At 52.0% G+C, this 21086-nt stretch overlaps 1 protein-coding gene and 1 gene segment (V, D, J or C); one reads left to right on the top strand and one right to left on the bottom strand.

Annotated features, from left to right (window-relative positions):
* Nucleotides 1–6660: 6660 nt before the first annotated feature.
* LOC141934030 (feather keratin Cos1-1/Cos1-3/Cos2-1-like) overlaps nt 6661–21086 on the bottom strand; it is a 37415-nt gene continuing 22989 nt past the window's right edge. The window contains exon 2 of the mRNA XM_074849184.1: nt 6661–6999. Coding sequence (XP_074705285.1) covers nt 6661–6999 — 339 coding nt within the window. The remainder of the gene's footprint in view (nt 7000–21086) is intronic.
* Nucleotides 14241–15722, top strand: LOC141933958 (T cell receptor alpha variable 4-like). The segment is given in 3 exon segments: nt 14241–14292; nt 14742–15098; nt 15601–15722. Coding segments are annotated over 3 exon segments (531 nt in total).

Raw genomic sequence — 21086 nt, 5'->3', positions numbered from 1 at the left:
ACACTTATGTGTAGTTTCACTCCATTTTCTGTGTGTGAGTGCTGAAAGTTCTGAGTGCAGTAACTGCAGAGACTGGTGTGAAAGAGAGAGCTGGGTGCCAGTAACTGGACAACCAACCAATGCCCACAGGGATTGTAGGCCTTGGGGCCAGTAGCTGAATCACCAGGCTGTGTGCTGTAAGATCGAAGTGCCAGCAACTGGAGAAGGGTCACTCGTCAAAGAGCCTATTCCCCTCTGCACCAGCAGCTGGAGGGACTGGAGTGTAAGGTCTGGGTGCCATCAACTGGAGAAGGAAGGACATGACAGAGGGGTCATACATCTTGCTGTCAGCAACTGCAGGGACCACACTGCACGTGTACATGTGGCAGGTCTAAGAACCAGTGACTGGAGGGACCTCAGTGTGTTTCTCATTTTTCTTTGTGAAATGAACCCGATGGTCATGGGTGTGTACGTGGAATTGGCAGCATATTTCAGGGAGTGGGCAGAAAAGCTGTATCTGAAGTCTGAGACAGAGGTGGGTAAGGGAGCCCAGGGCCCACTCATGGCTGCTAGACAGGCTGATATTACCAAGCCATGGTAATGTTTGGGGGATCCAAGAGTGTGGGGATGATGGTGAGAGGAGTGGGAGATTTCACAAATCTTTTTGCCAGTGAACATCAGGCTGGCCTAGCCAGAGAGAAGGAGGAACCCCAGGTGCTGGGTGAGAGGGCCCAGGCTTCAGGCAGGGCTATTAGGTGGGCTGAGGGCCAGTGCTGGTATTTGGGGGATGAACAAATGTGAGTGTTGAGTTAAATCAGAGGGTGTAAGCATGTGTGTTTTCACTGAGAACTGTATGTCACAGCTGTACTGGAGACAGTCAAGCCACAGGCTACTTAGGTGATGAAGAGCCTGGAGCATGTCTCGTATGGAGATCCCAGCTAAGAGAGCTGGGACTGTTCAGCACAGAGGAGTCTCAGGGAAGATCTCATCAACATGTACAAATATCAGAAGTGAGTCTGTGAAGAAGGCTCTTCTCCATGGTGCGCTGTGACTGGACAAGAGGCATTGGGCACAAAGTGAAACACAGGAGGCTCCGTCTGAACATCAGGAAACAATGTTTGACTGTGAGGATGAGGAAGCACTGGCAGAGGATGCCCAGAGAGGTTGTGGAGTCTCCATCCTTGGAGGCATTCAAAAAACATCTTGAACATGGTCCTGACAACCCAGCTCTAGGTGAACCTTCCTGAGCAGGGGATTGGAGCAGGTGACCTTCACATGTACCTTCCAAATATAACAATTCTGTGATTCCATAATGTGAGACATGAGGAGAGGCTGAGAGAAATTGCCTTCTTCAGCCTTCAAATGAGATTCTAAAGGGAGAGATTTTTCATCTTCTAATCTTGACTAGAGGATGAAGAGAGGAGTCAAACTTGGAGGATGATTGGAGGAAGCCAGAGGGAGCAAAACTCTGCTTGAGTATAGTTATAGAAAGGCAATGGACACAGTCTGAAACAGGGGAAATTTATAGCGGAAATTAGGAATGTGTTTTGGTTTTACCCACGTGGTTGGATCATGGATATAGATGGATCCCAGTAAGGATGAAACTGCAGCTCCATAAAGTGTTGATAAAAATACCATTAGCTGGATATAAGACAAAAAGGAAAAGGGGGATAACACCAGTAACATTATATCCCTTCAGATTCTGGCAAATCTCAGTTATGGATCATGAAACAGACCTTGAGTTGGGGTTTGTCACATGGTGGAAATCCTCCCAGTTCTGATTCAATGACATTGTCATCTTTGGAATTTTCATGGGATTTTCTTACAAATAGGCAAGTCTGTTCATCATTTCTACTGTTGAGCAAAGTAAGTTTTGCATGAAAACATGGTGTTTCACTCCTAGATAAAGACGAGGATGTGATCATGGCATTATTGCCGAGTGCCAAGTGATATATAGAGCACAGCACAGCACGCGTCCGTGCCTACTCAGGTCAGCTGCCATGCGGATCCCTAACTCCTCCAGGAACAATCATCTTCTGGTTACGGTGGGCCACTACAGGCAGGCAGGGAGATACACTGGTTCCTGAGGTACTTTAGTTTGGGTAGAGGGAGAAAGCTGATACTGCCTGGAGGATTTAAAAGGGACAGTCGGGATCTGCAGGGCTTGAAGTGTCATTCTTCAGGTGTCGGAGAGCTGCATCCTAGAGTTGTGCTAGGGAGGTGTAAGGGCAGGCACTATGATGGACCCAAGTGCAGAAAGTCAGAAAAAGAGAGTATTAAGGATGTTGAGAGAGGAGTCACAAACATAAAGAAAGGAGAGACTCCCAGTGATGTGGCCCTGGGATCAGCAAGGATAGTTGCAGGTTGAGGATTATGACTCTTCTCCTCTCAGCAGAAATGCAGAAATCTTCATCTTCCTGTACAGGTCTTACATCTGCTGCAAAGCCTAAGAAGGCAGATCCATTTCAGCAGCCCGTTGGAGCGTAAGCTTCAGCCTGCTTTTCCACCTGGGAAAGACTGTGTTGAACTTACGACCCTCCACTTCTCTAGAAGCCTCCTTTTACAGCATGAAGAGGTGCAGCACTTCCATGAGAATGTGCTTATTGTTACCATTATCATTACCTGGATCATTATTCACCTCATTGTGGAGGTTTTCTGGAGCAAAACCCATATGACAAAACCAAAATGAACAGGAAGTTATCTTTGTTGTGACTGGTGGATGGGATCACTCTGGAGTTGATCTGGAAAGGGGGTGGCAGTAGGGGTCTCCACCTGCCCACCCCCCATCCCTTTGCATGCCCTTTCAGCTCTGGGGTGCAGGGCTGCCCCATCCCCACCCCTCACAGTGCAGCACTCCAGTGGGTGCCCAATGTGCTCCCTGGGTATGTGTCTGGGAGACGCACTGATCCCTCATCCTGTTTCCAGATGACCCTTCACTCCTTCCCCTACAGAATAGGTTGTCTTGTCACCTCTGGGTTTGTGGCATCCAGCAGCCTTGCTGAACCCAATTTCCTCTCTTCCCTGTAGGTTACCCCACCAGAACAAGACACAGGCAGAGCCCCTCGGTGCTGCACAGCACGGTTCATCTCCTATTGCCATGGGTTTAGGGAAATGATGTTGCTCCCAGGAAGCTGATGAAGGACAGGGGACAAGTGACAGAAATGAAGGAGGGTTCTGTTCCCAGAAGAAATAGCAACATCCCCAGAGAGCTGAGGAGCCCAAGGGAAGATGTGAAACCTCAGCAGGGAAGAAACCCCTGACCTCCCACATGGCCCAGCAGTGGCTGTGCAGAAGAGCAGGTGAATCTAGCTGGGGAGGTGAGGACTCCACTGTGAGCTCACCGGGAAGAGCTTCTTCCCACAACTGGGACCCCCAGAGCCCCCAGGGCCTCTCACTGTGGAGATGCTGAGAATGCCCCTGGCTGAGGGAGCCACAGGTGTTCCTGCTGGAGGAGGGAGAAACCCAGAAGGAGCATTTCAGGCACAGGAAGAACAGATCATTTCCCTCCCCCACTTCTTCCTTTGTTCCCCCAACAGAGTCGTTTCCTGCAGCTCTGTTATCTCGGGGCTGGGAGGTGCTTTTCTGACTCTCTCTCACTCAGCAAACAGGTGGGTTGGTCTCGACATGCACCTCAGATATGTCATCCTCACATCCTTCCTGGGGAAACTGCTGAGTAAGTCCTGGATTTCTATAAAAAAATACTTCTTTCCCTGTGGAAACCATCACCAGCCTCATCAAGATGATGTGGGGAACTACTCTTGCACAATAGGAAAACATTAGGAAATGTTTGCTCAGGATGTTCTTACTGTTTGAAACAAGAAGAGAATAGAGAGAGGAGATAGATGAGACCCTGTATTCTGTATTTTGTCCATTTCTCTCTCTCTGTGTCTCTCTTATGATCCACCTGCTGTCATTCTCAGCTCTCTATGAACTCCAAAATTTCACCCTTCCACCACTAATTAGCAGAAACTCTCAATGCTGCTGCCAGGACTTTAAAGCCCTCAACCCACTGACATCAATAAGGTGTCCCATTCTGCCTCTTGGCTGGCACATACCTGCCATGGCCTCCAGTTTCCTGCTGGTCCGCAACACAACCAGGGTTCCTTCTTTCCAACATTGGGCTCAGCATTGCATGTACTCAGGGAGCTAGGAGGCCTCTGAGATGACAGGGAAGCAGGATGAATTTTCTTCGATATCTCCCTGGACCCCTCAACCTGCTGGAGGGTTGCTGGTCAGAGAACATAAAGATGAGGCACAACAAGCTGTTCTCTGCTCCTCTCTTAAGTCAGACACCAGGGAGAAGGAGCAGGGACACAGCACAGCTCTCTTCAGGGTCCATACTAGTATGAGAGCTCTGAGCTCCAGCCCATAATTAGTCTCCACCTTGCTGTGTCCAGGCCTCATGATATTCCTGTAGGGCAAGGGACATGGAACCTTCTCCTCCAGGGTTTTGCATTCATTCCTTGTTTTCTTCCCAGAGCTTTTCCTAGCAAAGCTGCTGATCTTCCCTTTCTTCTAGGCACCATGGGGCAGACAACAGTCACCCAGCAGGAAGGACAAGTCACAGTGAGGCATAGAGACACCTTCCAGACCAACTGCACATACCAGGTCTCTGACATTGGAGGTTTGCTCTGGTACCAGCAGAGGAAAGGCCAAGCTCCCCAGTGTCTCTCGTATCAAGCAGCAGCTGGCTCCAGGCAGAGCAGCTGTCTCACCATGTTGCTGAACACCACAGGGAAATAGAGTGTCCTGTAGCTGGAGGAAGTCAAGGTCTCTGACAGTGCCATGTACCTCTGTGCTGTGCAAAACACCCTGCTGCAGGGAGCTTCCTTGGGTGAGCAAGAAGCCAGGGGAGGGAGGGGATGTGTCTGTGCAAGGCTGAGCTTGGGGGAAGGGGCTCTCAGCTCTCTCCTGGCAGCTCTGCTTCCCCTGGGCAATCATAGATTTGCAATTCAAAATTTCTTCCAGGAGGGGAGAGTGTCAGTGGTTTGAGAGGAAGGAGAATGTGGTGGCAGAGTCTCAGGTCCTCTTGTTTTCACCATGGATTACATGGTTCTTCTGCCCATTAACTCTGGTGAGGGGGCAGGGAAGGCAGGAGCTTGTGGCTGTTTGTTCACCTGTTCCTTGCTGCTGCTCTTTGCTTTCTGTTATTCCCTGCTGCACATTGTTTCTTCAGGTTTTCCTGCAGGCCTGTCTCTTAGAGTACCTGCTCTGGGATGTGTCCCTCAGAGGTCAGAGTTCAAAGTACGATGGAAAACGTAAATAGCATGTCATGGGGCAACGCTCCTTCCTGGAATTGCGTTATTATTACAATACTGGATAATAGTCTGAACCACCTTGTGGACTCTCCTGTTGTTACGTGGTCATGTGCTGGGATCCAGAGGACCTGCTCTCCCCAGTGCACTCTGCTGGTCCTTGGAGCCCTTCTCGTGCCCTACCTCATGGGCCTACCAGGAGAAGACCCAGCCTTGGAGACAGCTGCCTCATGCCTGGGGATGGCCAGGCAGCACAGATGGACCATGGAGGCTTGGGCACTGGCTGCTGTCCTTGGGGTGCCCTGTCTGGTGGGAGATGGGGGACTGTGAGTGACAGGAAGGCTCTGGTGTGAGGGCTGGACAGGCTGATTTCATCTACCTTAGGGTCATCTTAGCCCTTTGAACTGTGTAACTGCTGGGCTGTGCAGTGAACTCTTTTGGGGATGGAGGATGTAGAGGTGACCTGTCATTGCTATCCTTGCACTTGAGTGTAGGTCATACCCCCTCATTCTGGGGACAGGTTGGAAGATGAGGAGAACTTCTGGGGCTGTTTTAAAGGATTTTTCTCACATCACCCCTTCTCCTGCATCCTTTGCAGACAACTTTTGACTGAGCTTCTTTTCTCAGCACTAAAGCAAGAAAAACTCCCTTCTGCACAAACTTGTGGTCTACTGACCTCTCAGAGCCTCCAGCAACATTTGGCTCCTCTCTAGGGGATCGCAGTGGTCAGGTTTCCTTTCTGCAGGTCATGCTCTGAGGCCAAGGGCTTGTGTCTGAGCAGAGCTGCCAGAAGGCAGAGCCCTATTGCCACTGACTGTGGAGGAGTCAGGGATGTCTTCCTCAGGTCCAAGAAACAGTGCCTGAGAGTGCCCCACTGCCATGTGTCCCATCCTCCCCTTCCTCTCCGAATGATGAAATATCTGCCTGGTCCCCCACACGATCGCCCACTAGTCAAGGCAATGCCTTTCTTCCTCAGCAACTCAATACAATGTTCACCAACGAAAGGATTATGTGGAGGCAGAGGCTGGGATGCAGAAAGCTTTAATGACTCTGAAGAGGTAAATGAGTTCACTTTGAGAGGAGGCGGCCAGAGCAGGGACAGAACCAGCAACTACCAAATGTCTGTGCCCATCGGCCATGGTGGAGATCCCAGAAGTGATCCATCATCACAAAGGGAGAGGGGCCAGCAGATCCCCCAGCTTGCTCTGGGGGTCTTACAGCCCAGAAGAACAGAAGAGAAGAAAGACATGGGAGGGATTAGAAGGCAGAGGAAGTTAGACTTTGGCCATGTTTTCAGAGACATCCAGCTGCCCTCCCTTGGAAGGATGCTCAGACTCTCTGAAATCACTGGCCAGGAGCTCTGTCTTCAGTCCAGCATGAACTTCTGGATTTGTGGTGGTCCTTGTCTGGGCTGTCACCAGTGGCTTTAGCAGGGGGGGCACCTTCTGCCACAGTAGCGGCTGGTAATGCAGGAGAGGTCAAAGCCCCCAGAGTTGATGGGCACTCCGTCACAGCTGAGGATGCTGCCAACAGCAGCGGAGGTGGAGGAGCCCACAACGGTGTTCTGTGGGAAGGAGCTGAGGATGGGTCCGGGCAGGGTCACCACCACGGGGGAGGGCTCGATGACGACAGTGGAGCTCTGGCACTGCCTGACACAGGGCTCATTGCAGCTGTTGGCCAGTGGGGTTGGGCCACAGGGCCGGCAGCAGGGCTCGCAGGGCACGCAAGGGCTGCAGCAGGACATGTCTTGGGACCCAATTTGCACCTGTGGTAGAGGTCAGGGAGGAAGAACAATACAGGGATGCATGATGAGCAGCTTGTCACTGTAGTAGGACAGTGTGCAGAGATGTATGAAGGGCTTCTTGATCTCGTCCTGCCAGAGTTGAAAAGAAGCCACCAGCTCCTATGTGGCTACTGTCTACCCCTGAGTCCAGAAGTCTCCTCAGTACTATTCCAGACTCCCTCCAAGCTGAAACTCTACCCGCTCCCATCTCCCATGACAAGCAGCGCAATGATATGGTTTAGAACAAAGCTGGTCTCAGCCGACAGGTTCACTGAACTGAGACCTGCTTTGCGAGAAAGAAGAGAAGGAGAAGGGACCTCAGACTCACCTGGTGCTCAAGGAGAAGGAGGCAAGAGAAGGAATGAGAGAGCGAGGAGCTGGGCTGGCTTTTATCCTGGACCTTTACTGCCCCAGGCTGACAGAGGCATCCCTTGTAGAGGTGGTTATTATCTGACAAGCTCATCCTGAATGTAAAACATCCCACCTAATGCTATGGGCTGTGTTTTGGCTTCCAGAATTGCTGTCTTTTCATTTCCTGCTTTATGCCATGTACATTCCCCAGCAAAGGCATCTTTTGTGTGACAGGATGAGAGGTCCAAGCATTTCTGGAGCAAAACACATCAGCATGAGCAGAGGACTCACCTCACATCCTGGAGGAGTCCATTAAAGGACACTCAAGGTAGACTAAACAGCTGGCTTAGACAACACACACAGACACCCAACCATGTGGACGTGCACACAGACCCACACACACACAAATCTAGACCTCTAGTCATTCAGAGTTAGTTAAGAAGACTCAAGGTGCCAAAAGAGAGACATCTACACTGTTGACACATGTCTTGGACTGGACAGAGTCATCTTCTCCAAGTCCTGTTTCTAAGGGTTCCGTGTGGCTGAGGGAAGACTGGTCTGTTCTTGGTGAGAGAGGGAGATGCAACTGATGAGAGCAACATGCCCAGCTTGAGCCCATTCACCCCACAAAAGCCCTTTCCCTGCTCTCTGTCTGTCCCTGAATACTGTGGACATGGATGTGGGCTTTAGGCATGGGATGGAGGTGCTTGTAGGTGCTGGTAGGACAGCCTGTGGGTTCACTCCTGATCACATGATGAAGCAAGCAATGGAGTTATAACTAGGTAGTCCGGCCCTGCTGTGAGCTTATGGTAGCTGGGGAGTTCAGAGGCCACCATGGGTCAAGGGCAGGGTCAGTGTTTCCAGAAAGAGAATTCATTCCATTTGCTGTGCACATCTGCTTTGGGGTGGGATAAGTCCCATGTAGGAGCTGATGTCTCTTCAGTGACTGTGGGAAGAGTCTGCAGAGTCTCTTAGAGCAGGTCCAGAAGAGGCCACGAAAATGATGAGAGGGATGAAACACCTCTCCTATGAGTAAAGGCTGAGAGAGGTGGGGTTGTTCAGTCTGGAGAGGAGACAGCTCTGGGGATACCTTCTTGCAACACTGCAATACTTAATGGGGAGTTTATAAGAAAGACAGAGAAAGATGTTATCAAAGGGCCTGTAGTGACAAAGCAGCAATGGCTTTAAACTGAAAGAAACTAGTTTTAGATTGGTCATAAGGATAAAATTTTTTCCGATGAGGGTTTTGAGACACTGGAAGAGATTGACTCGAGAAGTTGAGAATGTCCCATCATTGGAAGTGTTTAAGGTCAGATTAGATGGGGCTCTGAGCAACCTGACCTAGTGGGAGTTGTCCCTGCACATGGCAGGAGGCTTGGACTAGATGGTCTTTTAAGGTCCCTTCCAACACAATCTCTTCTATGATTCTGCGAGTCTATGAATTATGCTGGTGAGTGAGACTGGGTTGAAAGAGTTTCTACACAGGAATATATCTGGAATCTGAGTTGGTCCCACAGGGCTGGAAGGACATATTTCCTGAAGGGATCTTGTTCTTTTTTACCTATAATACCTTAATAACCTATATTTTCTAAGAGTGAGATGCGTATTTAGTACGAGTGAGATGCGAAGCATGGCAGAGAAGTCAGAAGAGACTCCTTCCCTCATGTGGAAGAGCTCATCTGGGCAGCGTGCATGACAACAGGAGGCTGCAGCAGCACTGCACAGCTTTGGCTTCTGTCCCCAGAGGACCTTCTTGGAAGAGTGAAGACTACTGGTCAGGGGTGGAATGTGCCTAGTAAGGTGAGGTAAGAGTGTCTTTCCAAATTGCTGCTAAACTGTGAAGGAGGAGTGTAAACTAGGTATGGAGGGGGAGGTCTCCCACAGACTGAAGAGCAGGGATGTCACAAGGGTAGAAGAGGTATGCACGGGGGGAACAGCATGCCAGGGGAGGCTCTCACACTTCCCCTGTGGTGCAGATGGTGGTGTACTTAGGTGGCTGCTACACAGTTCCTTCTCAAGAAGAGGAGGCAGATGACACCTTTGTCAGGCAGTTGGGGAAATCCTCACAGTCAGAGGCCCTGGCACACATGGGTGACTTTGACCACCTCAGTATCTACTGCAGGAGGAAAATGGCTGGGCACAACCAAAGCAGAACATCTCTGGTGTGTATGGAAGACAAATATTTGATGCAGGACATCCATGAAAAGACAATGCAGAGGATCTCTTAGACCTGCTACTCACAAATGAGGAAGAACTGTTGGATGATGTAAACTCCAAGGGCAGACCAGAAGACTGTGGAGCTCAGGATCCTCAGAGGACTGACTAAGACAAGCAGGAGGATTACTGCCCCTGACTTCAGAAGAGCATGACTTAGTCTCATCAGGGACTTTCCTGCTTGGCAGGATACCATGGGAAACTGCCCTGGAACACAGAGGGTCCCAGGAGAGGGGGCTAACCTTCATGACAGCCTCCTCAGAGCACAAGGATGGTCCCTGCAATGTGCAGAATGGTGAGTCAGGAAAAGCAAAAACACAACAGGAGTGGACACTTATAATGGAGGTGAAGGCAATCAAGAAAGTTATCTCTGAGCTGATTGGCAGTAAAAGGAAGGCTACGTATTGCTCGGTGAGGAAGGGGACTTGGTGACAAATGAGAGGGAAAAAGCTGGGGTACTCGATGCCCATTTCTTCTCAGTTTTTACTGATAGGGCTAATCTCAGTCCCACCACACCCCGGAACCTTCCCACAGACTCTCTGGGAATGAAGCAGCACCCACAGTAGAAGAAGAAAGAACTAAGGAGTGCTTACTCTCATCTGGACATACACAAGTCAATCGGATCACTTGTGATGTATCCAAGGGTGTTTGAGGAGCTGACAGGACAGTCTCTACTCAGTCCCTGGAAGGAAGATGGAGCACATACTCTCAAAAGCCGTTCCTAAACTCATGAAAAGAAAGAAGGAGTTTGGGAGCAGCTGACATGAGTTGACTGAGGGCAAATCACACCTGACTAACCTCATTGCTTTCTGTGAGGAGGTGACTGGCACTGTGGGGAAGGGGAGGGGCACTGGCTGGGCTGTATCTGGATTTTAGCAAGACCTTTGACATACCCTCATGGGTGCACACACATGCACACCTATACCCACACCGAGGTACGCACACACAGAGGCATGAACACACAGACATGTGTCATATCTGTGCACTTGCAAAGAGGTGTGTGCACACAGGTTTCCATAGGACCCTATGAGCAGACACAGGCACAGCCACCCCACAAACCATCATGTACACATTCAACACACATGCTGACATATATGCATCCTCCTGCACCCATGGATGTGCAAACAAATTTACTTGCACGCTCATGTACAGCGATGTGCACACATAAAAGCACATACCCACACACATCTGTGCCCACACACTTACATATCTGCAGACCAATGTCACACCTGTCCATGCTCACCTGCATGAAGACATGTGCATGTGATAAAACACATACACCCTCATCAACAGATGTGCACAAACACACCCGCAGCCAATATTTGTGCACACTCCTGCTTGCCTGTGCATTGTCCCAGACACACACAGACACATGAATGTGCAAATGCACACATGAGCACAGTCAGAAAAACATGCATACAAGCATGACCATGCACACACACCACTGAGAACCAGGAAGGCCAGTGCCAGCTCTCAGCCTCTCGGGATGACTCTAGCCAAGTCTTCAGACCGTACAGCGACGGCTATGAAGTAGACACCATCGGCTTCAGTGAGCTCAAGAGGTTGACAGTGGTTCAGTCAGATGTTTTGTCACTGGTAAATAGAGAGGAAACACAGCAGAGCCAAAGCTGCCATGGCCTTTCCAGGCATTAAGCATCTCCGTGTCCCAGGTCTGTGTGTCAGGCATAAAATATAAACTAGAGAACACCCATATTGCTGCAGTCACAACCAATCCACTCATTACAAGTGAGAAAATGCTTACAGAGTTAGATGGTCCCAGCTGTGCTTAGTGATCTAAAGGGAAATGTGGTGGGTGGGGGACCAACCCCTGCTCTGTAAAGGAAATGTTGCCTCAGTGGTGTATTCACACAGCAGCAGAGTGTGGTGTCCCTGGGACAAGCCAGACTCCCCACAAACTAGAAAGAGAAAGAGAGGATAGTATAGATAACTTTACATGCCTTCAGATGCTGGGAAACCTGAGCTGCTCTACATCAGCTGCTCTCCCAGAATGAGAGAATCGCAGAACAGTTGAGGTTGGAAGGGACCTCTGGATGTCATCTGGTCCAACCCCCCTGCTCAAGCAGGGCCACCTCAAGCCAGTTGCCCAGGACTGTGTCGAGGTGTTGTTTGAGTATCTCTAAAGAGGGAAGATCAGTGATATCCCTGGGCACACCACAGCAGTTGTCAGTGGCTCCCACAGCACAGTACAATGTGTTGTCCCCTTGCCAGGGCACCTCATCCTGCCTAACACTGCCTAGTCCACAGGGATCCTCAGCAGAGTCAATGGACCGTTGTGTTCCCATGTGTATTCTTTTCTTGTGTTTCCTTATAAGGAGACGGGTTTGTGTGGATGTATGTGGGAGCTCAAATTTGCATATAATTATATGCCAGTGTGCACGAGTCTTTGTGTGTGTCCTTCATCATGAGGGAATGTGCTGCTCATGGCAGGGACATTCCCCTCTGCTCTGTCCATGAGCACCACAGAGCAGCAGGTTCCCAGGGTCAGAAGGAGCCTGAGTGCAGCTGAACGGTGATGGCACCAGCCTGCTAGAGATGTGTCCAGGGAAGAGGCTCTGAAGTGCAGCCCCTGGATCCTGAGACCTCCTTTTCCTGCCCCTCCAAAGCTCACGCTCCGCTGCTGCCAATGTCAGGCCACTACAAGGATGGTTTCACTCCAGCTTGGCTCCTTAGTTTAATTCAGTGTAACAACAGTGGGAGTGCCTCAGCACGGCTGGCAGTGCCCCCTCCCTGCCTCTCCAGGCCAGGACACGGCTGCTCTCCCCAGCTCTAGAGAGTTCAGAAGGACAGGGATTGCTTTCTGGGCAAGGAGAAAGGCTGAGGAATCCTGCTGACCATGTGCTGGCCATCCCTGAGTGCATCTGCTTCCCGTGCAGTGTCGGTGGTGTCTGGGCTGGGACATGGCCCTCTCTCAGGTCCCTGCACTTGACAAATGTACTTGTGCATCCCATGAACCTGGTGCTGTATCAGGGAGGAACTGAGATCTTGGATGAAACAGGTACTGAGTGAAAGGAGCATGAAGCCTGATATCGCTGTGCTGTGAGGGGAAGGACAGACCCTGTGGGTATCACAAGGAAAGCCAAAGAAATGATGACGGCTTTTGATTTCAGCCCACAGGGACCTTCCTGCCCTACATTGGAATCTTATTCTGAGTGCCCAGCAACTGCCCCAGGGAGGGAAGGGATGCTGAATTCAAGACTGCATCGCCCAAAGCCTGCTGCTGTCCCACAGGGCTGCCCAGAAGAGACTCTCTTTCCAACAACGGCTGTGTACAGTGGGTAAATGTTCTAAGCCCATCTCCCCTCCTGAATATTTGTCTGCCTGTGCTCAGGCCCAGCTTGGACACAGTGCAGCCAAGGCTTCCCCCCTTCCCTTGAGTGACCTCGGGGAGATCAGTGCCAGGGAGCTCTGCTGGGAGAGCTCAGCCAGGGCTGATTCCCCTCAGTGTAGCTGAGGACCACCCTCACTGCTTTCTCAGGAGCTAAAAGGCACAGTGGAACAAGGAAAGAGCAGGGGATGTGTGTACCTAGAGTTTAGCAAGAATGTGACAGCCTCTCTCGCACTGCCTTTATGATGAAATTTGTGAGAAATGTGTTCAGTGAGAGGATGATAATGTGGGTGGGATATTGGCTGGACTACCAGGCTCAAACAGTTGTGATGAGTGGTGCAAAGCCCAGCTAGCAGCCACTTACTGTTGGGCTTTCTCAGGGATCAGCAGGAAGATCAATACTCCAATGCTTTCACGAACACCACAAGTAGTGGGAAGGTGAGAATTTTCTGCAAGTTTGGGGATGACACCCAACCACAGGGAACAGGCAGACACTGATCTCTGTCAGCCAAATTGTTCCCAGCGGGTCCAGGAAATAAGAGTTCAAAGGAAAGAGAGAAGATAGACTGGACTGTGGAGGTCCTCTGTGACATGAGTCGAGGCTTCTGGAAGAGGGAGATTTCTAGTTAAGCAAGAGGCAAAAAGAAAGAATGAGAACTGGAATGGATTTCCCTGGGAGATTCTGCAATCTCCATCCTGGAGCAGCCTGATCTAATGGGAAATATTCCAAGTGGGGATTGACCCAGACAACCTCTGCAGGTCCCTGCTCAGCTACACTGTGACTGTGTGATTCCCCCTGTCCCCTGCCCTCCCTGAACCCTGCACGCCCAGGTCACCCTTGGCCTCCCATCCCCTCTGCTAGAGAGCAGCTCGGAGGCATTGTGCTCGGCCTGCAGAGGGGCAGCTGAAGGGAGGCTCTCAGCCTCCTCCGTGCCATGGGCAGGAGGTGAGTGGCTGCTGTTTGCAGGCGCTGAGCTCGGGGACAGCTCTGGGAAGCTGCTGCATGTGCTGGGCCAAGGCCCTGCTGCTGCCCCAGGCTGCAGCTGGCGCTGGGCAGGCTTCTTGTTGCTGGGGAGCCCTTGCTGGAGGAGGGAGAGAGTGGGATTGCCGGGAGCCCAAGTGGTGGCGGTGCAGAGCCGCTGAGCACTCTGAGCCCGGGCGAGCCCCCGAGCGGCGCCGGCGCAGGGCTCAGCCCCGGGGCGGAGCTGGCGGCGGCCGAGAGGAGCGGAGGCGGCGGAGAGGAGGCGCCGCGGCCGGAGCAGAGAGCCGGGGCTGGCGGGGGGCAGCGAGGCGCGGGCGGCGGAGCGGCGGGATGCGGCGGGGCCGGGGCGCAGGGCTGGCGGGGCTGGCCGCGGTGCTCCTGGGTGCGCGGGGCTGGCGGCGGCGGCTGGGCCAGGGGCTGCGGGGGCCGGGGCTGGGCCGGGGCTCGCCTGTGACCCTCCTGCTCCTCTTGAACCTTATTCTCTTCTCTGTCCTCCCTTCTGTCCCCAACGAGGTCGTTCCCTCCCAGCTTGCTTCTCTATTCTGTTACTCCACTTCTGCATCCATCCATCCATCCATCCATCCATCCATCCATCCATCCATCCCAGCCAATCTCTTTTCCTCAGTCCCTTCTCCTCTTCCTCACTCGGACTGTCCTTCCAAACATCCCTCATACATTCCTGTCCCCAAAGAACCACTCTCAGAGGAACTGTCTCTCCATCCTGTGTTCTCAGATCACACCCCCATCATCTGTGAAGTGTCCTCTTCTCCCCTCTCCCGCTGCACGACATGTTCAGCTGAAGCAAAGGGATTCTTCTTTTCTCCTCGGCAGTGGCTGCGGGCAGAGCCCAAGTGCAGCAGGAGCCGTCGGCAGAGACCAACGAGGGCAGCGGCGTCACCATCAACTGCTCCCACCCCAACATTCAGACCGGGAACCTCATCCAGTGGTACCGTCAGCTCCCGGGCCGAGGCCCCGCATTCCTCGTGAGCTCTTTTCAGGGCTCCAGAGAGCTGCAGGCCCCGCCGGGGCGGCTGTCGGTGGCGGCAGACCGCCGGTCCAGCGCCCTGTGGCTCGCCCGGCCCCGGCGCGGGGACGCGGCGGTGTATTACTGCGCGCTGGGAGACACGGGGAGAGGAGCCGGGGCTGCGGCCGGGCACGAACCGCAGCGGGCGGGGCCGGGCGGGGCCGGTGGGGGCGGGGGGACAGTCCCGGGCGGGCCCGCCAGGGGGCGCTGCCGCTCCGCCCGCCGGGGCCACCTCGCCCCGCCCGGCCCCGCCCGGCCCCGGGCCCCGGGCCGCTTCCCCCGCCCACCCGGCCCCGCCACCAACACCGGCACCACCAGGCCCCCCCAGCAGTCAAGGCCTGGCCTCAGCACCTCTTCTCATTGACGGCCGCTGCGGGTCTGTGCTCCCGAGGCCACCAAAGAGCCGCGCTTGGGCAGCGCTGCCCAGGGACAGGCAGACGGGCTGGGCAAGGCAGGCAGGGCAGGGCGGGCTTTCCCCCAGGCTCTCTTGCTGCCTCCCGACGGGCTCAGACTCTGCTGCCTAACGGGGCATCCTCGGGCCTGTCTGTAACGGCCGGCCAGCTCTGCCTCAGAAATGCCTCGCCCAGGGGACAGAGTCCCAGAGCTTTTGCCCTTCCCGGGCACATGCACCAAGGGCTCCCCCAAGGCTGTTAGTACCGCCAACAGTACATGGCAACGGCTCATTCCAACAAACCAGAAACGTTCGTCCGAGCTCTGCCAAGTTCTCTTTACTGTGGTCTACCACCTGCTTCTCCACCCTGGCAGGGCCAGAACTTCATCTGGGGTAAACTGGTTACCTTGCCTTGCAGAAGTGGTTGATTTTGTTCCTCTCACACCAACAGAGACAAAGGATTGACCTGAACACACCTTTTGTTCCTCCCTCTTGCCTGGGTAGCTCTTCCAAACAGGGCAGTATGTTGCCGCAAAGGAAACACCAACACAATCAAGCAGGGTGACCTCTCCAGGGGGCACCTGGCCCTGCTTGTCTTTGTCTTCTCCATTTTCCTCTTCATCTTAGTGGGAATAGCCCCATCCTTGTCCCTGTGGGGAGTGAGCAGCCCTCGAGTCTGCTGATGTGTTTCTTCCTTGTCAGGCTTTCCTACTTGGAGAACTGCTGTGCCACCACCATTGTCCCGTAGATGCTGAAGACATTCCTTGTCACCAGAATTAGCATTTGTGTTTCCTGCTTTCATTTTCCCACTTCTTCCTGGGTACATTCCTGATCCCCTCAGCCACGTCCTTCTATCATTATGTCACCATATGCAAAGTGCTTGGTGAAAAACACCATCATGATGAAGAAAGTCTACTTCCTGCCAGCGCTGGCAGCGTGGGCAGTGGGCTTTGTGCTCAACTCCCCCCAGGTGACTCTGCTCCTGCATCAGCCTTTCTGCACCAAGGAGGTTGTTGGCCATTTCTACTGTGATCCTGGGCCAGCACCATCCTGGCCTGTTGGGGTTGGCCTGACCTTGGCTGGTGGTCAGGTGCCCACCAAGCTGACATGGGGGGGAAAATAAAACAAAATGCTCGTGGGTTGAGATAAGGACACGGAGATCACTCAGCCATTACCATCACAGGCAAAATGGACTCGAGTTAGGTAAATTAATTTAATTTGTTGCCAATCAAATCATAATAGGATAATGAGCAATAGGAACAAATCTAAAACCACCTTCCCCCCACTCCGCCCTTCTTCTCAGGCTCAACCTCACTCCCAGTTTCCCCTCTTCCTCCCCCCAAGTAGCACAGAGGAACAGGGAATGGGGGGTGTGGTCAGTTCATAGCACATTGTCCCTGCTGCTCCTTCCTCCTCACACTCTTCCCCACCTCCAGCGTGGGGTCCCCCCCATGGCAGACAGTCCTTCAGGGACCTCTCCAACACAGGTCCTCCCATGGGCTGCAGTTCTTCATGAACTGCTCCAGTGTGGGTGGCTTCCACAGGGTGCAGTCGTTCAGGAACAGACTGCTCCAGTGAGGGTCCCCTGTGGAGCCACAGGTTCTCCCAGAAATCCTGCTCCAGCGTGGGCTTCTCTCCACAGGGCCACAGGCCCTGCCAGGAGCCTGGTCCAGTGCAGGCTCTCATCTGGTCACAGCTTCCTTCAGGGCACATCCAGCTGCTGTGGCTGGGGTCCTCCCACTCTCACATGTGCATTTGCAAATGCACACCCAAGGGCAAACACACAGGCACAAATGCCCCCTCAGGCACAGGCAGGTGCATATGCACATGAGGAAGCACAGCCTCTCCCCACACTCTGAGAACCAGGACTCCACCAGGCAGCTCTCTGCCTCTGTGCCCCTGACAACTCCAGGCAAGTCCTTGGAAGCCCAGTGCTCAGAAGGCAAATCAGACACCGGCCATCGCTGGTGGATTTAATGACAGCAGAGAGCTTTTGGGCTTTTGTGGGTTGAGCAGAAGCAGTTCAATCGATTGTGTTCTCATTACAGGCAAAGTCTGCTCGTGAGAGACAAAGTCAAATCTAGAGACCATCCCTATTGCTGCAGCTGCAGGGCTTCCCCGCTTTACAAGTCAAAACAATCCCAGAGTCGGACAAGATCCAGCCCATCCCTGGTGATCACCGTAGGGTGGCTGTGGAGGTCTGGGACCAGTTCCAGTTGAGCACAGGGAGAGGTGCTGCCCTGACATGCTCCCATGGCAGCAAAGGGCTGTGTCTGGGGTGAGCCAGATGCCCTGCAGCTGCAAATGCTGAGGCTGGGACACCAGAGAGGAAGCTGTCCTGATGAAGTTGCCTTAAGATAAATACCAACTCTTCAACAGACAAAGAAATGTTACTTAAAGGGGACTTGAAAGAAAGATGGAGAGATATTTTAACAAGGCCTCTAGTGACAGGAAAAGGGTAATGATTTTAAACTGAAAGAGGGTAGATTTAGCTTGAACGTAAGGAAGAAATTTTTTTCAATAAGGTGTGTGCGACACTGGAACAGGTTATCCAAAAGAGTTGTGGATGCCCCATCATTGGAATTCTTCAAGGTCAGGTTGGACAGGGCTTTGAGCAAGTTGATCTGGTGAGAGATGGCCGTGCCCATGGCATGGGGATTGTGCTAGTTGACCCTTCAAGGTCCTTTCCAAACTAAACCATTTTATGATTCTATGCTTCTGTGATTCAGTGCTTCCATGATTCTATGACAGCCTTGGCCAGGCCTCCTACAGCCTCCTTGCCCTGCCCAGCCCCACCTGACCATGGACCCCAGGGTGCTTCCCCCACTGCCTGTCACTAGCATTAACATCAGCATTGGCAACAGCTAAGCACCAGCCTTGACATCGGAATCAGCATCGGGCTTCTCCCAAGCTCCTCCATCATTTCCACCTGGGGCGTCTCTTCTAGTGCTTGGAGACCATCCCACAGAGTCAGGATTTTGAGGTCAACACAGACATAAGAAAATGTTGTAGAGGTGACCAAAACCTTCAGGCTTTCTCCATACTTTCCGACCATGAAGCTCTGTAGAGGCTTTCCCTCCACACCAAATGCAGAACATTTTGGTGTGCAGGTGACATCCCAGAGACAGGATGAAAGCTTGGACCTCCTTTATAAAGATACATTTCGGGCTCTGAGAGGAGAGTCCTCTGTTCAACTGATCCCCAGGTGAAGTGCTAAGGCTTGGACAATAAGCCCAAGCCAGAGTTGACCTATAGATGAATCCTGTACATTTTATAACTGATAACCATTGTGCTAATAGGTATTATATTAAGTTATAGCAAACCAACTATTCTGATGTAAAAGGTGGGAATACTGAAGCCTGAGCAACAGGCCCTGAACTGAAACTGCTGACTCTGTATGTAGTCATTAGTGAAATATGCATAGAAGATGTAGCTTAAACATCATAAAACATGTCTATCTTGAATGTATCCTTATATTTCTTTATGTGTGAGCAAGATAACAAGGCCACAGAAACAGGTGTCTGGCCTTGTGACCTTGCTCATAAATTAACTAGATAAACAGGGAAACTCCCTTAGCTTCTTCCTTAAGCCCTGGCCAGGCTCTGAGGGGAACCTAACGTGAGATGAAAACCAGATATTTCCTCTTAAAACAAAGGTGCCAGCTATTCTGGCTTACTGATTTTTAGGTATATAAGGCTGGGCCCGCTCACAGCGACTTTGGAAGCCTGACCTACGGGTGGACGCACCGCGTAGGATTTCCCACTTGCAGGGAAAGGTTCTCCAAATCCTCGCTGTAACCGGGGTCCCCAGCGACTGCGGATCTGGATGATGGTAAAGTATGCAAGTGGTGATGTATCTTTCTTAATCACTATTCTCTCTTTCTCTCAAGTAGTAATGATTTGATGCATTACCCTGGATTTTCCTATTTAAGTGCACTGTTCTGTCTTTTCTTACTGTATGTTTTCTGTATTATTCTGTTATATTATTTAGTTATCTCTAGTAAAATACACCTACTCTTTTCACTCTGGTGTCTGAGTTTAATTGATATCCCTGATCAGCAAAACAGCAGGGAAGCCTGTATGGCTCTTGTAGCTCACTCAACTGTTCAAAGTCCACATTCTTGGGCTTCAGAAGCAGAGAGGAAACATGGTTTATACAATGGCAGAGGCCCCTGTCTTGACCTGTGAAAGGGTCCTTTCTCCAGGCATTCCTTGGATGGACTTCCAACTGGCCAGATTGCATGCTTGCCTCAGTGGTGGTGTCTTGGAGCCCAGGACAACACAAGCAGCCAGGGATTCTCCATGTGGACACCTGAAGAGGTGGATGGAGCCTGTCTGTAAAGCAGAGGGCAAGGTCATCTTTCCCACCATCTGTAGCTCCCCAGCCTGTGTGCCAGGGAGGAAAGCTGTCAGGACATGTGTAAGTGTAACTTCTTCAGCCAAGTTCAGGCCTAGGGACTTGAGACACAGGAATGGATACTCAGCAGAAGTATCCTACCTGCTTCTCTTGCTCCTAGGCTTGCCTCAGCATCCAGCAGTGGCTGTTGTTGGAGAAAACAGCTCTTGACAGGAGACATGATTGCTTCTGTGATTTATTTCTTGGCCAAATTAGCCCAAGAAGGGAAAATCCCTTTCTTGCCTTGCATCTAGGAAGTGGCTGAACCTTGAGCCTGCAATATCAGACTGTTCAGACACATGGATCAGCATTTGGTAGCTTGCAGAAAGTAGGGTGGAGAATGAGTGCAGGGAGAAAGCTGCTGAAGTGATAGATGAATATGGACTTGGGCAAAGTTGAAATACCTTCCTGGCTTTATAGATCACCACATCTGTGTAACTGCTGGGCTGTGCAGGGAATGTTTGGGGGTAGAGGATGTATAGGTGACCTGCCCTTGTTATCCTTGCCCTTGGGTGCAGGCCACACTCTCTCATTCTGGGGGGAGGTGGGAAGATGAGGAGAAGGTCTGGGGCTGTTGTAAATGCTTTTTCTCAGTCTGTCCCCACTCCTGCATCTTTTGGGGCCATTTTCGGAGTTACTTTTCCCAACACAGTGCTATCCAAACCATGAGGAATTCCCTTCTTCACAGTCTTGTGACCATCTAAGCTCTCAGAGCCTCCAGCAGCACTGGGCTTCTCACTGAGGGATAGCAGTGGTTGGGCTCCCCACCTGCAGGACATGCTCTGAGGTCAAAGGCCTGTGTCTGAGCAGATGCCAGAAGGCAGAGCCTGATCACTGCTGGCTGTGGAAGAGCCAGGGATGTCTTCCTCAGCTCCAAGAGACACTGCCGTGTGTCCCATCCTCCCCTTCCTCTGGGAATGATGAAAGGTCCGCTTGTGTCCCCACCTTATCCCCCACCACCCAAGGCAATTCCATTCTTCCTCAGCAACTCAAGTCAATGACACCAAGAAAGGATTACGTGGAGGCAGAAACTGTGATGCAGAAAGGTTTAATGACTCTGCAGTGGGAAACAAGATCACTTCTAGAGGAGGCTGCTGGTGGTGGGAGATCACTGGTGGCTGCCAAAAGTCTGTGTCCGTCACCCACAGGGCATCCATCTGCCTGTCCCACAGAGGGAGGTGGGTCAGCAGGTCCCCCAGGCTGACTTTGATAATCTTACAGCCCAGAAGAAAGGAAAACAAGAAAGACATGGGGAGAGTGGAAGGCAAGAAAGTTAGACTTTGGCCATGTTTTCAGAGATTGCTGGCTGCCCTCCTTTGGAAGGACAGCATTGGATGGTCTGCCTTCATGAAATCGATGGCTCTGT

The sequence above is a fragment of the Strix aluco genome, chromosome 24 (genome assembly GCF_031877795.1).
Source record: "Strix aluco isolate bStrAlu1 chromosome 24, bStrAlu1.hap1, whole genome shotgun sequence".
NCBI lineage: Eukaryota > Metazoa > Chordata > Aves > Strigiformes > Strigidae > Strix > Strix aluco.
This window is presented reverse-complemented; position numbering and strand designations above follow the sequence as displayed.